Source organism: Protopterus annectens, chromosome 6.part0, assembly GCF_019279795.1.
Source record: "Protopterus annectens isolate FY-2018-M chromosome 6.part0, PAN1.0, whole genome shotgun sequence".
Taxonomy (NCBI): domain Eukaryota; kingdom Metazoa; phylum Chordata; order Ceratodontiformes; family Protopteridae; genus Protopterus; species Protopterus annectens.
The window spans coordinates 1,053,263,776-1,053,280,307 of record NC_056737.1 but is presented as its reverse complement, the minus strand read 5'-3'; the positions used below and the strand labels follow the sequence as shown (position 1 = coordinate 1,053,280,307).

The window sequence follows — 16,532 nt, the reverse complement described above, 5'->3', positions numbered from 1 at the left end:
AATGATATATCAATGTGTTTTACTGTGGTGTCACCTGTGATTCATGATATATCAGTGTGTCTCACTGTGGAGTCACCTGTGATTCATGCTATATCAGTGTGTCTCACTGTGGAGTCACCTGTGATTCATGATATATCAGTGTGTCCCACTGTGGAGTCACCTATGATTAATCATATATCAATGTGTATCACTGTGGAGTCACCTATGATTAATGATATATCAGTGTGCCTCACTGTGGAGTAACCTTGATTCATGATATATCAGTGTGTATCACTGTGGAGTCACCTGTGATTCATGATATATCAGTGTGTCTCACTGTAGATTCACCTGTGATTCATGATATATAAATGTGTCTCACTGTGGAGTCACCTGTGATTCATGATATATCAGTGTGTCTCACTGTGAAGTCACCTGTGATTTATGATATATAAGTGTGTCTCACTATAGAGTCACCTGTGATTAATGATATATCAGTGTGCCTCACTGTGGAGTCACCTATGATTAATGGCATATCAGTGTGTATCACTGTACAGTCACATATGATTAATGATATATCAGTGTGTGTCACTGTGGAGTCACTTGTTATTCATGATATATCAGTGTGTCTCACTGTGGAGTCACCTGTGATTCATGATATATCAGTGTGTCTCACTGTGGAGTCACCTGTGATTAATGATATATCAATGTGTTTTACTGTGGTGTCACCTGTGATTCATGATATATCAGTGTGTCTCACTGTGGAGTCACCTGTGATTCATGATATATCAGTGTGTCTCACTGTGGAGTCACCTGTGATTCATGATATATCAGTGTGTCCCACTGTGGAGTCACCTATGATTAATCATATATCAATGTGTATCACTGTGGAGTAACCTTGATTCATGATATATCAGTGTGTATCACTGTGGAGTCACCTGTGATTCATGATATATCAGTGTGTCTCACTGTGGATTCACCTGTGATTCATGATATATAAATGTGTCTCAGTGTGGAGTCACCTGTGATTCATGATATATCAGTGTGTCTCACTGTGAAGTCACCTGTGATTTATGATATATAAGTGTGTCTCACTATAGGGTCACCTGTGATTAATGATATATCAGTGTGCCTCACTGTGGAGTCACCTATGATTAATGGCATATCAGTGTGTATCACTGTACAGTCACCTATGATTAATGATATATCAGTGTGTGTCACTGTGGAGTCACTTGTTATTCATGATATATCAGTGTGTCTCACTGTGGAGTCACCTGTGATTCATGATATATCAGTGTGTCTCACTGTGGAGTCACCTATGATTCATGCTATATCAGTGTGTCTCACTACAGAGCACCTATGATTAATAACATATCAGTGTGTCTCACTAAAGAGTCACCTGTGATTCATGATATATCAGTGTGTCTCACTGTGGAGTCACCTGTGACTAATGATATATATCCGTGTGTCTCACTGTGGAGTCACCTTTGGTTAATGATATATCAGTGTGTCTCAATATGAAGTCACCTATGATTAATGACATATTTGTGTGCATCACTGTGGAATCACCTGTGATTCATGATTTATCAGTGTGTCTCACTGTGGAGTCACCTATGATTAATGACATATCAGTGTGTATCACTATAGAGTCACCTATGATTAATGATATATCAGTGTGTCTCACTGTGGCGTCACCTATGATTAATGACATAGTGTGTATCACTATAGAGTCACCTATGATTAATGATATAGCAGTGTGTCTCATTATGGAGTCATCTGTGGATTCATGATATATCAGTGTGTCTCACTGTGGAGTCATCTATGATTAATGACATAGTGTGTATCACTATAGAGTCACCTACGATTAATGACATATCAGTGTCTCTCACTGTGGAGTCACCTATGATTAATCATATATCAATGTGTATCACTGTGGAGACACCTATGATTAATGATATATCAGTGTGTATCACTGTGGAGTCATCTATGATTAATGACATAGTGTGTATTACTATAGAGTCAACTATGATTAATGATATATCAGTGTGTCTGACTACAGAGTCACCAACAATTAATGATATATCAGTGTGTCTCACTACAGAGTCACCTATGATTAATGATATATCAGCGTTTCTCACTGTGGAGTCACCTGTGATTCATGACATATCAGTGTGTATCACTATAGAGTCAACTATGATTAATGATATATCAGTGTGTCTCACTGTGGAGTCACCTTCGATTAATGATATATCAGTGTGTCTCACTACAGAGTCACCAACAATTAATGATATATCAGTGTATCTCACTATGGAGTCACCTAAGATTAATCATATATCAGTGTGTCTCCCTGTGGAGTCACTGTGATTAATGTTATATCAGTGTGTCTCACTGTGGAGTCACCAATGATTCATGATATATCAGTGTGTCTCACTATGGAGTCACCTATGTTTAATGATATATCAGTGTGTCTCACTATGGAGTCACCTATGATTAATGATATACCAGTGTATCTCACTGTGGAGTCACCTATGATTAATCATATATCTGTGTGTTTCAGCTGTTTTAATTTCTCCAAGTCTTTTGTGTTTCTAATACGATGATGGGAACGGACCCCATTCCTAAGTCAAAGTACAATTAAAGGTCATGAAATTTGTATTGTTTCACTCTTTGATGTTAGCCAAAAGTGCTCTTCGCAGCACCCGCAGTGTGCCCAGTAATGACTCCTTCTGCAGTTCGTACAGTGTTACATGAACTGGTCTTCTTTCGGCTTTTCCCGGTTAGGGGTCGCCACAGCGGAACTCCGGTCCACTAATGATTGGCAGTAGATTTTTACATGCTGGCTTGCCGGGCCTAACGCACAACCTTCAACGAAGGAACGCCCATTCACGCATGTCAACACACAGAAGACGCTCTAACTGAGAATCGAATGTGCAGCACCACCACTGCAGTATATTGTTACATAAACTGGTAACATATCTAAATACAATTGTAAATTCTTTTTTATAAGACCTGTTGCTCCTTTTACTATTGGAACTGTCTGGGTATCTTTCTTCCACATAGCTCTCATTTCTTACTGCAGATCGAGGTATTTTATGACTTTGTGTCTTTCTGTACGCAAGACACTGTAGTCACTAGATGTGGTGATTTCAGTGATCAATGCTACTTTTGTCTTCTTTTCTTGGACCACTATATCTGGTTTTCTAGCATCTATCTTTTGGACTGTTGGTATTGGCTGATCCCATGTGATGTAAACTTTATAATTTTTTATGATTCTCTGTGGCTCATGTTTCCAGTGCTTTTCAGCCACTTCAATACTGTAAGGTTTGCACAATCTCCAGTGTAACAATCTTGACACATTATTATGCCTTTTAGTATACAGTCTCTCTGCCATAAGAGAGTCACAACCAGCAATAAGGTATGTGACTGTTTCCATTTTGGTTCCACAAAACCTACATATATCTGTTTTTCCCACATGTTCAATAGACTTAGTAAACCAACGTGTACATAGGCCAGTATCTTGGGCTGCCAATATTAACCTTTAATTTCTTGATGTAAATTCACCTCTCCTTAACCATTTCTGCGTTCGTTCTTGATCAACATGAGGCTCTTCCAGAAGTTTTCTATACTTGCAGCTATATTTATGTTTTTTTCCACATTTCTTGCCTTCTCATCTGATCCTTCACCTTATATTCTTTCTTTTATTTTTTAGCACATTCAGTTGCTGCCTGATTTTTATCCACTTATTGTTTGATTTCCATTCCTGCTTGACGTTGATATGCTTCAGCTAAATTAAGCAGAGATGTCATCTTTGATTTATTTTCCTCATGTTTCAAAACTTTCACCACATTTGGATCTTGTGAGGTCAGTAGATATGTGTTGAGTCCCATGACTGCAGATCTATACATGTAATCAGTTTCAAGGAGGCCCATCCCTGCTTTAGAACGGGGAATATATAATCGTGGCATACACTGATTTTTATAAATCATTTGGTGAGCATGAAGCATCCTTCTTGTTTTAATATTCAATCTATCCAACACTTTTTGGGGCCAGACAGTCACTCCCAAACTATAAGTTAGGCCAGGAAGAGCAAATTGATTTATAGCTTGGATCTTGTTCCTATGTGTCAGTGCTGTTTTCAGGATTAACTTAAGTCTTCTAAAGTACTCCTTACTAAGCTTTATTTGCATTTGTTCATGTTGTGTTGCTGATCCTTCATCAGTTCCCAAGTATTTATACACCCCCTCTTGCTCAAGTTCTTTTATATCACATTCTTGTCCCAAACTGATGTTTTCCTGCAGTTGCAGTTTTCCTTTTTTAAAGGTTGCTTTTGCACATTTATCAAGACCAAATGGCATTCCAATATCATCTGAAAATGTTTTGACAACCTGCAGCTGTGCTTTCAGTTCCTCATCTGATGAGCTATACAATTTTAAGTCATCAACAAAGAGAAGATGAGAAGTCATTATACTTTGTTGTTTTCTAGAAGCCAAATTATAGCCATGAACTAAGCTGTTAAGTAAACAGCTTAATGGATTAATGGCAAGGCAAAATAGCAACAGTGACAGGGAGTCACCCTGGAATATTCCTCTTTGGATTTTTATCCCTGGGATAATAATCTGTCCTTTATCATGGCTTAACAGCAAAGTGGTCTGCCACTGTTTCATGGTTACTGTAATGTAATAAATCAGTGTAGGATGTACCTTACACATTTTTAAGCACTCTTTTATCCATGAATGTGGGATACTCTCAAATGCTTTCTTATAATCAGTCCATGCCATACTTAGATTCTTTCCTTTCTTGCAGTTCTCCACTATAACTTTATTTAACAACAAATGATCCTTTGTTCCATATGACTTTCTTGTATTGCCCTTTTGTTCTACTGCCATAATTAAGTTTTCTTCTAAATGACTATAAACTCTGTCAGCATCAATCCCCGTGTATAGTTTATATGTCGTCGGAAGGCAAGTTATTGCTCTATAATTTTTAGGGTAGCTTGCAGGTTCACACTTAAGTAAGAGCATTGTTTTTCCTGTTGTTAACCAGTGTGGTGTCTGTTTGGTGTGTGCATATAAATAGTTCTTACTCATGGCTAGATTCTCATGTAAAGAAGTTAATACTTTAAGCCAAACGTTAGGTACTGCATCTGAGCCTGGGGTTTTCCAATAAGAGGCTTTTCTCAACTTTGTTTCAATCTCTCTGGCTGTTATTTCATCCCATTTCATATCCTGTACCTTTAAACATCTTATTCTTTCTTTTACTTCTTCTATCCATTTAGCATTTTTGTTATGTTCCACAGGATCTTCATAGATACTTCTCCAAAATGTATCTACTTCCTCTTTTTTCGGCAGTCTATCAATTCCTTTTGCCTTATTTCCCAATTCTCTATAAAACTTTTTTGGGTCATCAGTAAATTGCTTATTTTGTGCTTTTCCCTTATATTTATCTTCATATCTTCTGAGTCCACTTGTTTTGAAATTTTTAGTTTGTTATCTCCAATAGTGCATAATAGATCCTGGTCTGTTACAATACTGCGCATTGCTTTTATCACATCTATCTTTCTTAATATTTTTGTTGATCTGTTCTCTCTTCTATAATCTTCTAACAATGACACTTCTTGTCTTAGCTGCTTTATAGTTTTCTCTATTCAATATTTTCAAGATGGTATTCACTTTCACCCCCCCTTTCTCTCGCTACCCTATGTTTCTGTGGTAGAACTTTATCAGTTATTAATTTAGCAGCACAGTAATATGTCCCGTTTACTTCTGTTATATCACATGGGTCTCTATGGACAATCCTAATTACTGTGTTCATTTGTTTTATCAAGCTTCTGACTTTTGGGTTTTATTAACCTTCTGCAGTCTATTTCTCTCATTGATCTTGATATATCTGTCTTTGTCTATTAAATCAAGCAACTCTTCTCTTAACTCCTTTTCTTCCATATTGCGGGCACATCCCTTGTTTTCCATTTCCTGTGGGGATTCTATAGAAAGTTCTATAGCATCTTCTTGTGGCACATTCTCTTCAATTTCATCCTGTGTCATCTGTTGTTTTGTCATATGGAAACTCACTGGCCTATCACTCCTCAACATTGACTGCATCAGAGTTTCCACCGTTTGCTGTTCCTTTCCTTGCTGTCTAGCTTCAAATTAATTTTTATACTGGTTTCCTGTGGAAGGCTTCAAAATATCTTGATATGGCACCTGACCTGTTGCTACCTGTTCCACTTGTTCCCCCTTAATTTGTATATCAATTGCTCTATCCTGTTGTGGTGCTTTCTGCATTTGATTTTCTACATTGAATCCTTCTCTTTGCAGCTGTTCAATTACCTCAATTTCTATTTCTTTGACTTCTCCATTACTAATCTCTTTTTCTACTTTTCCTCTTAGTCTTCTTATTTTTTGTATTGTAAAGTTTTCCATATCCAGATTTGCCTATATTTTTCTTTAAATATCTTTGGTGCTGCTCTTTTTGTATTGATTAGTTTTGCTTTCTCCTTTTCATAAATATTACACCATATTAAATCTCTTTTCCTTTCCCCATCCATATTTCTTCTTCATGTGTCTCCTGATCTTCTTGCTTTTCCTTATTCTGAGGACTCACTACATCAAGCTGTGATGTAGTCTGTTTTAGGCCTTCTACATTAAATCCTTCACTTCACAGGCACTCCATAACTTCAACTTCTATTTCTTTAACTTCTACTTTACTAATCGTCTTTTCTACATTAAATCTTTGTGCTTTTAATCTTTTTATTGTGAAATTTTCCATATCTGGATGCCTTTGCCTGTATTTTTTTTTTAATATCTTTGAGCCTGCCTTCCCTATATTGATTAACATGGCTTTCTCCTTTGCATAAATATTGCACCATATTAAATCTCTCTTTCTTTCCCATGCCCATATTTTTTTATATATTTTTCAAATACCTCTAGGTTTTGTTGTTTATATTTTCTCACTTCCTCAGAGGCTTCTTTTTCCAAAGAGATCAAAATTTCTTGATCTATATACTGTTTTTCAAAATATTATTGTATTAATGAAAGTAATTTTTTATTTGAAGCTTGTGAGTTTTTCCTGCGGAAGTATTTTTCTTTCCTCTAATTTCTCTCTTAATCAGTTTGTATATCTTGTGCCTGGAAATTCTGGGCTTTTTACATAATAGTAACAATACATAATTTCTTTCTTATCCTCAATAGTCCACTCTGTCATCTTTATGGCTCTTCTTTGGCCAATCAATTTTTGTTATTTTTATGGACTGCTACTTCCTTCTACAATAGGGGGGCCATCCTCCCCCTTATCCTGGCCTGGCCCCATTGTAGGATTGTTTCCATATTTTGTGGATTCTACACTGTCATTTTTTCCAATCCTGGCACCAGTGTGCCTACCAGGATTGGGCACTTTTTTTATCCTGGATCTTGTGCACCCAGCTATCTTTTTTTATTTTTGATTTACTTCTGTCCATTATATATGCTATATAAATACAGTCTATGTATCAGTGTCACCTTGGTGAGATTTTGTGAAAAACATGGTCCACCTCACAAAGGTACTCACCAAGACTTGAGGATGAATTCAATTTCAGCACTACTACACTCCTCTGGTTGCTGACTTTTCATCTCTCCATCCAGACCCCTATTTGTGTTTCACTATGGAGTCACCTACGATTAATGATATATCAGTATGTCTCACTATGGAGTCACCTATGATTAATGATATATCAGTGTGTCTCACTATGGAGTCACCTGTGATTAATGATATATCAGTGTGTCTCACTTTGGAGTCACCTGTGATTAATGATATATCAGTGTGTCTCACTTTGAAGTCACCTGTGATTAATGATATATCAGTGTGTTTCACTGTGGAGTCACCTGTGATTCATGATATATCAGTGTGTCTCACTGAGTCACGTGTGATTAATGATATATCAGTGCGTTTCACTGTGGAGTCACCTGTGATTCATGATATATCAGTGTGTATCACTGTGGAGTCACCTGTGATTCATGATATATCAGTGTGTCTCACTGTGGAGTGAACTATGATTAATGATATATCCATGTTTCTCACTGTGGAGTCACCTATGATTAATGATATATCTGTGTTTTTCACTATGGAGTCACCTATGATTAATCATATATCAATGTGTCTCACAGAGTCATCTATGACTAATGATATATCAATGTGTCTCACAGAGTCATCTATGATTAATGATATATCAGTGTGTCTCACTATGGAGTCACCTATAATTAATGATATATCAGTGTTTCTCACTGTGGAGTCACCTGTGATTCTTGATATATCAGTGTGTCTCACTGTGGAGTTACCTATGATTAGTTATATATTATACAACAACCCCCCCATTAATATTCCAAAATGTGCACACTGATTGGTCAGCATGCATGTTGTAAATCAGAGTTATAGTAATGGAAAAAGGGCCGGTCGCCCGGACGTTTTCCATTAGTATAACTCTTTTTTTTTTTTTTTTTACAGCAACGGAGAACACAAGATCTCCGTTGCTATTTACAACCTATCTTGCTATGTTAAATGAGTTTAACTCAATGACTCAGTCATTGTCCATGCTGGTGTGAATGACCTGAGACGTACCTCCCTGGACTACATGAGAAGAGACATAGAGGAGCTCTCTGGGCATGTAGCCCAGGCCAGTATGACCCTGACCTTGAGTAGCATCTTACCCTCACCAAGAATGATGCCACAGTATGAAGACAAGATTATCAATTTCAACAATTGGCTTAAGTATTGGTGTCATTCAAAGGGGATCCAATGCCTGTCAGCCTGGGATGACATGCTCGACAAGCCACGATGCTTCGCTAGGGACGGCTTGCACCTGTCACCCCTGGGCTTTCCGATATTGGCAAAGGCTCTTGCTACCCCCATAGTGCCTTTTTTAGGCAAGGCTCAAAAGACAAACCCACCTCCATAGGTATCACAAGGGATAAAAACTAAGAGTAATGCTACTCAACGCCAGAAGTCTAAACCTCAAGATGCACGCACTCGAAACTCTCCTTAGCATGGAGAACATCGATATCTGTGCAGTAACAGAAACCTGGTTCAAGGCTCTCGAGAGCACCCCAGCACTACCAGGTTATACCTCATACCATGCTTTTCGGCCCCAAAACTTGGACTGAACCAGAAAAGGAGGGGGAGTATCAATATTCGTCAAAGATACCCACACCTCCAGGTTGGTGGCACAGCACTAAGCATCAGAGACTATCCATGTGCAACTAACAGTGGGTAAAACTGCCTTCCAGTTTATAGCCTGCTACAGACCACCCTCCCAAACCCAGGAACCCCACTCGACCTTCCTGAGAACACTGGAAAATATGAAGGTCTCTCCAAACACCATTATATTGGGTGACTTCAACTACCCAACCATAGACTGGGAGCATTACTCTAGCTCCAACACCCTAGCCCAAAGGTTCCTAGAATTTATAAACTCAAATGCTATGGAACAACTTGTTACCACTCCCACAAGAGGGGAAAACATACTGGACCTGATCATCACCAACATGGGGACTCTATGCTCCAGACCAGAAGTGTATCCCTCACTGGTAAGATCAGACCATAAACTAATCTCACTGGATATTCACATCCCGACCCCACCCCATGCCCAGAAAACCACAGTGAAAAACTTCTCTAAAGCAAATTTCACACTCCTCAAAACCGAGGTGGAATCCTTCAAAGCCCGGCCTCTGGATAATCTGGCCCAGACCACAAAATCCTTTATAAACGCATTTTATGAACACCTTCAGGAATGCATGGATCATGCGATCCCAAATAAAACCAAGACCCAATCCTCCAAAGGCAGACGTCCTGTCTGGTGGACCCCAGCCATAAACAAACTATACAATAGAAGGAGGAAGCTACTACATGACAGAGCAAAATCCCAAAAAGGGAAGGCATCTCTGATCAGTATTAGCAAAAACTATGGGCACTCATAAAATCGTCTAAGGCCAGCTTGAGAAAAATTGCACAGGACACTAAAGATAATCACAAGGCTTTCTTTAGTTATGTTAGGAACCTGGGTGGGAATTCCCAGATATGCTCAGAATTAGTCCAAAATGACAAAAATACACCGAACCCACAGACATTGCCAACATCCTAGCTGACAGGTTCAGCAAACTTCTCCCCACCAAAGGGCTAATATCTATCCCAGCAGAGTGCTGCCCCCCTGACATCTCATATGCTCAGGTAAGAGCTGCCCTCTCCAAAGCAAGAAACACAGCATCAATGGGACCAGACGGTGTCCCAGGCTGCGTCCTACATGAACTCCAAGAAGAGCTAAACCCAAACATAAAACTACTGTTCAATCTCAGCCTTACTACAGGATATGTACCCAAAGAGTGGCGTACAGCAACAGTGGTCCCTCTCCACAAAGGTGGTGCCTCAACGGATCCTGGAAACTATCGCCCCATAAGTCTCACTAGCTTGGTCTGCAAAGCTATGGAAAGGATCATCACGGACCTTATAAATAAAGATATTGGGGACCTACAGACACTGGATCCTACCCAGTTCGGCTTTGTTAAGGGAAGATCCTGCCTCTTAAACCTGGTCAATTTCTTTGAAACAGTCACCAAGGCCATTGACAAGGGGAAGGTGGTCCACACAGCCTACCTGGACCTCGCAAAAGCCTTCGATACAATACCCCACTCGGGCATTATAGATAAGCTCACCAGCTTAAATATAAACCCCTATGTCACTAGATGGGTTGCAAACTGGCTCAAGGACAGAACCCACATGGTTAGAATAGCTGGAGCCATGTCAAACTCCAAACCAGTTACAAGTGGCGTCCCACAAGGCTCAGTCTTGGGACCTCTCTTGTTCGGTATATATTTCTCGGAGGTACAGGCCAACATGGAAGGACTGTGGCTGACCAAGTTCGCAGATGACTGCAAACTGGGCACCATAATAGACTCTCCAGCTGACACAAGCATCCTCCAAAAGGGCCTCATAGAAACAGACAACTGGTGCCAGAGCCATGGCCTCAAGCTAAACACCAAAAAGTGTATAGTCATCCCCTTTGGCAAAAACAAAGTGCCCACAAATTACCACATATGTGGTAATCCATTAAGTACAGAAGAAGTAATTAGAGACCTGGGGACCCAAGTTAATAGCAATCTCTCATTTGACAACCACGTGGCCAAAGTGGTTAGAAAAACATTTTATATAGCCCACCTAATCATGAAGGGATTCACATCTAGATCAGGGGAGGTCATCGTGCCTCTTTACTCATCCCTCATCAGGCCCATAATTGAGTACAATGCCCCTTTTGGGATGTACCTTACCAGACACCTGCAGCAACTGGAAAGACCCCAAAAGTACCTCACCAAGAGGATCAAGGGGCTCAAACAGATGCCGTATGCTGCCCGGTTAAAGAAACTCCAGCTCTACTCAGTGGCATACCGCCTGCTCAGAGGCGATCTGTGCCTGACGTATAAAGCCATGTCCAACCCGGAATTAATGGACATGCTGCACCTCAGAAAAACCAAATCCCATCGGGCTACGCGCTCGAAGGACTTAAACCTCAGCACTGAAATAAATAGGACATGCTGGAGGGACAGATTCATAACCCAGAGGCTCCCTTCACTCTGGAATAAAATCCCAGTCCAGGTTAGGCAGAGTCCCTCATTGACTCTCTTCAAGAGGAATCTTGATGAGTGGATGGGAGATCGTAGGTTTACCCCGGGTATCACTTCTGTGTCACTGTTAGACAGAAGCACAGTATACTAACCTCGAAAAAGGGCATAGCAAAATTAATTTAAAATGGGTGGTGAAAGCCATACACACTCTGGCTAGGCTTATAAATGCCCTAGGGCAGATAGCCTAGTATGAACCTATGAACCTATGAACCTATGAGACAGTTTTAAAAAAGTAAAGGAGATCTTCCTATCTCCATTGTTTTTTTTTAAGGTGTCTCGCTATGTTAAACGGGTTTAACATAGCGAGACAGCTTTAAAAAAAGCTACTGAGATGCTCCGTTGCTTTTTTTAAGGCTGTCTCGCTATGTTAAACTCCTTTAACATAGCGAGACACTTTAAAAAGCAACGGAGATCTTGCTTTCTCCGTTGCTTTTTTCAAAACTGTCTTGCTATGTTAAATGGGTTTAACATAGCGAGACAGTTTGTAAAAAGCAACGGAGATCTTGCTTTCTCCGTTGCTTTTGCCCACAGCTCTGATGTACTGCGTAAGCATACGCATGCGCCGTACATTAGAATTGCCGCAGAATACCAGACAGCTGCGGAAGGGCAGCAAGGAGACATTATACAATGCCATTATTTAAGAAAAGTAATTATTTTTTTTCTTAAATAATGTCATTGTGTAATAGCAATAACCCACTTCTGAGTGTGGGTAATGCTGGATTTACCCACGGTTGTCTTTGTTTGGCCACTTGGGCTTCGCCCTCATGACCAAACCACACCAACCGTGGGTAAATCCAGCATTACCCACACCCAGGCGTGGGTTATTGCTATATCAGTGTGTCTCACACAGTGAGACACAGTGATATATCATGAATCACAGGTGACTCCACAGTGAGACACACTGATATATCATGAATCACAGGTGACTCAACAATGAGACACACTGATATACCATTAATCATAGGTGACTCCACAGTGATACGCACTGATAGATCACTAATCATAGGTGACTCCACAATGAGACACAGTGATAGATCATGAATCACAGGTGACTCCACAGTGAGACACACTGATATACCATTAATCATAGGTGACTCCACAATGAGACACAGTGATAGATCATGAATCACAGGCTACCGCCAACAAAAGGGAGAGACAGCAAATACAGCAAAATCCCGGATCTCTTCCCTCACTGCCTCACTGGCTCTTGCCACAAAAGCCTCACAGAGAAGAGCTCCTTTTCTGAAGTCAGTAGGGTTGCCACCTTTCATTGTGTCTAAAACTGGATCAGAGCCACACCCCTCACATCCCATAACCCTACCCAGCCTGCCTTCCCCTCTCTACACCAACTTTCCACCCATTTTGTGACATCACCGTCACATTCAATGATGGGAACACCCTGTTTTTTTCCATTCTTGATGCCTTCTTTCTGCCAATTTTCTTTTATTTTCTGTAAAAAAGCATAGTAAATCTGCCAATTTAACAAACTCCTATAGTCTCTTTTTTTGAAATGGTATACCGGAGTTTGTACAGTGTTTTCCAAACTACTGAACAATCGGTTTGATTTTAGGATAGTCCAGAAAAAAAGGAGAGGTGGCAATGTTAGAAGTCAGTAAATAAACACTAGGTAACGTAAAGCATAACTTGATATAAAAGAATGTGACCGTTACTTAGATACAATAAATCAAGGTAGCATAAGCAGAAAGGTGTTTCAACAGAAGAAGCAACTCCAGTTTCAAACTAATCCAGTCAATGGCCGACATGGAAGTATTTCTGTTAAATCGATGTAAGGCCATAATACTACTTTGTAACATACTATGTAAACTCCTAGGCTATAGAATTTGACAAATTCATAGTGAGGCACTACAATGCAATACTTAAAACATAACAGGTGTTTACTTTAGGATTACTCTTACCTGTTTCCGTAGGTCATCTTTTGTAGTTTTTTTAAGAACCTGAGTAGGTGTATGTACAGGGCTGTGAGTTTGCGATTCTTCTGTAATTCCATACACTGACTGAAAAAAAAGAACAGTACTGAATTTTTGTTGTTCACTTTGTAACACTGCAAACTACATAGAGCAGTTATGATATCTTGCTATACAATAGTTGCATTTTTGCATCCTCATAATTTTTGAGAAAGCAAATTGCAAGGCTGAAAAAAATACTTGTACTCTAGTGTTTCAATATATATTTTAAATGTTCAATGATGTTCCTGCAATATCAGATTACCACTATACTGCCTTATTACTTAAATGAAAACTCAAAAAAATTTTTTAAATATATAATTTTCATTACCTCTCGTTATTCTTTGTGACATCAGAACCACTCTTGCTTGTGATTATATTTCAATGTATGTTGTTGTTTGTCTTTCAGCTTTTCCCGGTAAGGGGTCACCACAGCGGAACTCTGGTACGCTAATGATTGGCAGTAGATTTTTTACGAAACGCTGAGGTGCCAGCTCGATGCTCAACCTTCAACGAAGGCATGCCCATTTACCCACACATGTCTTTCGAACTCTACCTAACCACGGGGAGGACATGCAGACTCCACACAGAAGGCACTCCCAAGCCCAGCCGAGAATTGAATGGGAGAACCTCTTGCTGTGAGGTAACAACGCTACTGCCGTACCACCGTATTTCAATGTATAATACCTTGAAATGGCCATGATGGGAACTGACATGTTGAGGTGATTTTGTTTTTCAGTCTGTCATGTTTCTGTGATGGAGTCTGTGGCCTCATAATGCAATACAACTTAGGCACGATACATGAAGCCATTTTCTTTCTGCAGTTAGTTGCAATGACTGTGGTATGTGTCATGGCATTTTAGACTGTCTTCAGAAACAGTCGAAATATTGGTGTTAATTGCAAACTGCTAGAAAGCCTTTCATGTTACATTTTAATTTTCTTCACAATGTAGATAAGTTAAAGAGTTTTGTTAATCAGATGAAGTTCCAGTGTGAAGGAAAATGCTTATCACTACTCTTTCATTAAAATTGTGATTTTTATCTTCAACTAGTTTTGATTTTCTTTATTGGTTCTACTAGTTTGAGAGTTCACTGTTTCCTTTTTTTATATCAATAATAGTATGAACACAAGTCCCAGATTTCATTATTTCTAGTTGGGAGTGTGTAGTAATGAAGGATAGAAATATTTGTTCCTGCATGTTAAGAGATGTATGTCTCATAATTTCTAGAGGGACAGTTGAAGTCCCCTAGGAGAATGGCATTTGGCTTGATGCTTGTAGGGAGTGGAGTTTTTCTGTTCAGGCTGCTGCCATTGAACAGCGAAACCTTTATTTTATCCAAATTCTGTTTTGTTAAGTTGGACGGCTTTGAAGACTGACATTGGCTAAAAAAGGCAATATGGGGTTGGACAAGATTTTAGCCAATATATGAAAGCCATGTAGGGATAGCTGGAAGCCATCTGTAGCAAAGCAGCTTGAACTGTCATCCATCTCTTCGCAGGTGGATATATACTGGGGTCCCCCCTTTGAATGACATCATATACTAAACTGATTGCTGAAGTCAATAATATTTTATTCATATTGTGGCATCATCCCTAATGATGGTAAAATGCTACACAAGGTTAGCCTCATGCCTGCCTTGGATACATATTGTGAGACCTCCATAATGGTCCTCTTCATATAGTTCAGAAAGGTATGTCTCAGGTCATTTATTCACATGGGAGTTATGCCTGTGTCATATGTGCATCTGTGGTGCAAGGACATGAGTACATTGTGTGAAGAGATGAATCTTGTTTCCTGACAGGCAACTGACAAGGACCCACTCCTTCACAGCCTGGTGAGTGATATATCAGTGTGTATCACTATAAGGTCACCTCTGATTCATGATATATCAGTGTGTTTCACTATGGAGTGAAACATGATTAATAATATGTCAGTGTGTCTCACAGTGGAGTCACCTGTGATTCATGATATATCAGGGTATTTCACTGTGGAGTCATCTATGATTAATGACATATCAGTGTGTATCTCTGTGGAGTCACCTATGATTAATGATATATCAGTGTATCTCACTGTGGAGTCACCTGTGATTCATGATATATCAGTGTGTCTCACTGTGGAGTCATCTATGATTAATGACATATCAGTGTGTATCACTGTGGAGTTATCTGTGATTCATGATATATCAGTGTGTTACACTGTGGAGTCATCTATGATTAATGACATATCAGTGTGTATCACTGTGGAGTCACCTATGATTAATGATATATCAATGTATCTCACTGTGGAGTCACCTGTGATTAATGATATATCAGTGCATCTCATTATGGAGTGAACTATAATTAATGATATATCAGTGTCTGTCACCGTGGAGTCACCTGTGATTCATGCTATATCAGTGTGTCTCACTGTGGAGTCACATGTGATTCATGATATATCAGTGTGTCTCACTGTGTAGTGAACTATGAATAACAATATATCAGTGTGTCTCACTGTGGAGTCACCTATGATTAATGATATATCAGTGTGTCTGACTATAGAGTCACCTGTGATTCATGATATATCAGTGTGTCTCACTATGGAGTCACCTGTGATTCATGATATATCAGTGTGTTTCCTGTGGAGTCACCTATGATTACTCATATATCTGTGTGTTTCACTATGGAGTCACCTGTGACTAATGATATATCAATGGGTCTCACCGAGTCATCTATGATTAATGATATATCAGTGTGTCTCACTATGGAGTGAACTATGATTAATGATATATCAGTGTTTCCCACTGTGGAGTCACCTATGATTCATGATATATCAGTGTGTCTCACTGTGGAGTCACCTGTGATTCATGCTATATCAGTGTGTCTCACTATGGAGTCTCCTATGATTAATGATATATCACCATGATATATCAGTATGTCTCACTGTGGTGTCACCTGTGATTCATGATATAT

The 16,532-nt window shown here is 39.4% G+C and overlaps 1 protein-coding gene across 3 annotated transcripts in view; it reads right to left on the bottom strand.

Moving 5' to 3' along the window:
* RGS6 (regulator of G protein signaling 6) overlaps positions 1-16,532 on the bottom strand; it is a 2,564,457-nt gene that overhangs the window by 399,829 nt on the left and 2,148,096 nt on the right. For all 3 annotated transcript variants that reach the window (XM_044074660.1, XM_044074661.1, XM_044074662.1), the window contains exon 11: positions 13,535-13,633. In XM_044074660.1, the coding sequence (XP_043930595.1) occupies positions 13,535-13,633 (99 nt within the window). The remainder of the gene's footprint in view (positions 1-13,534; positions 13,634-16,532) is intronic.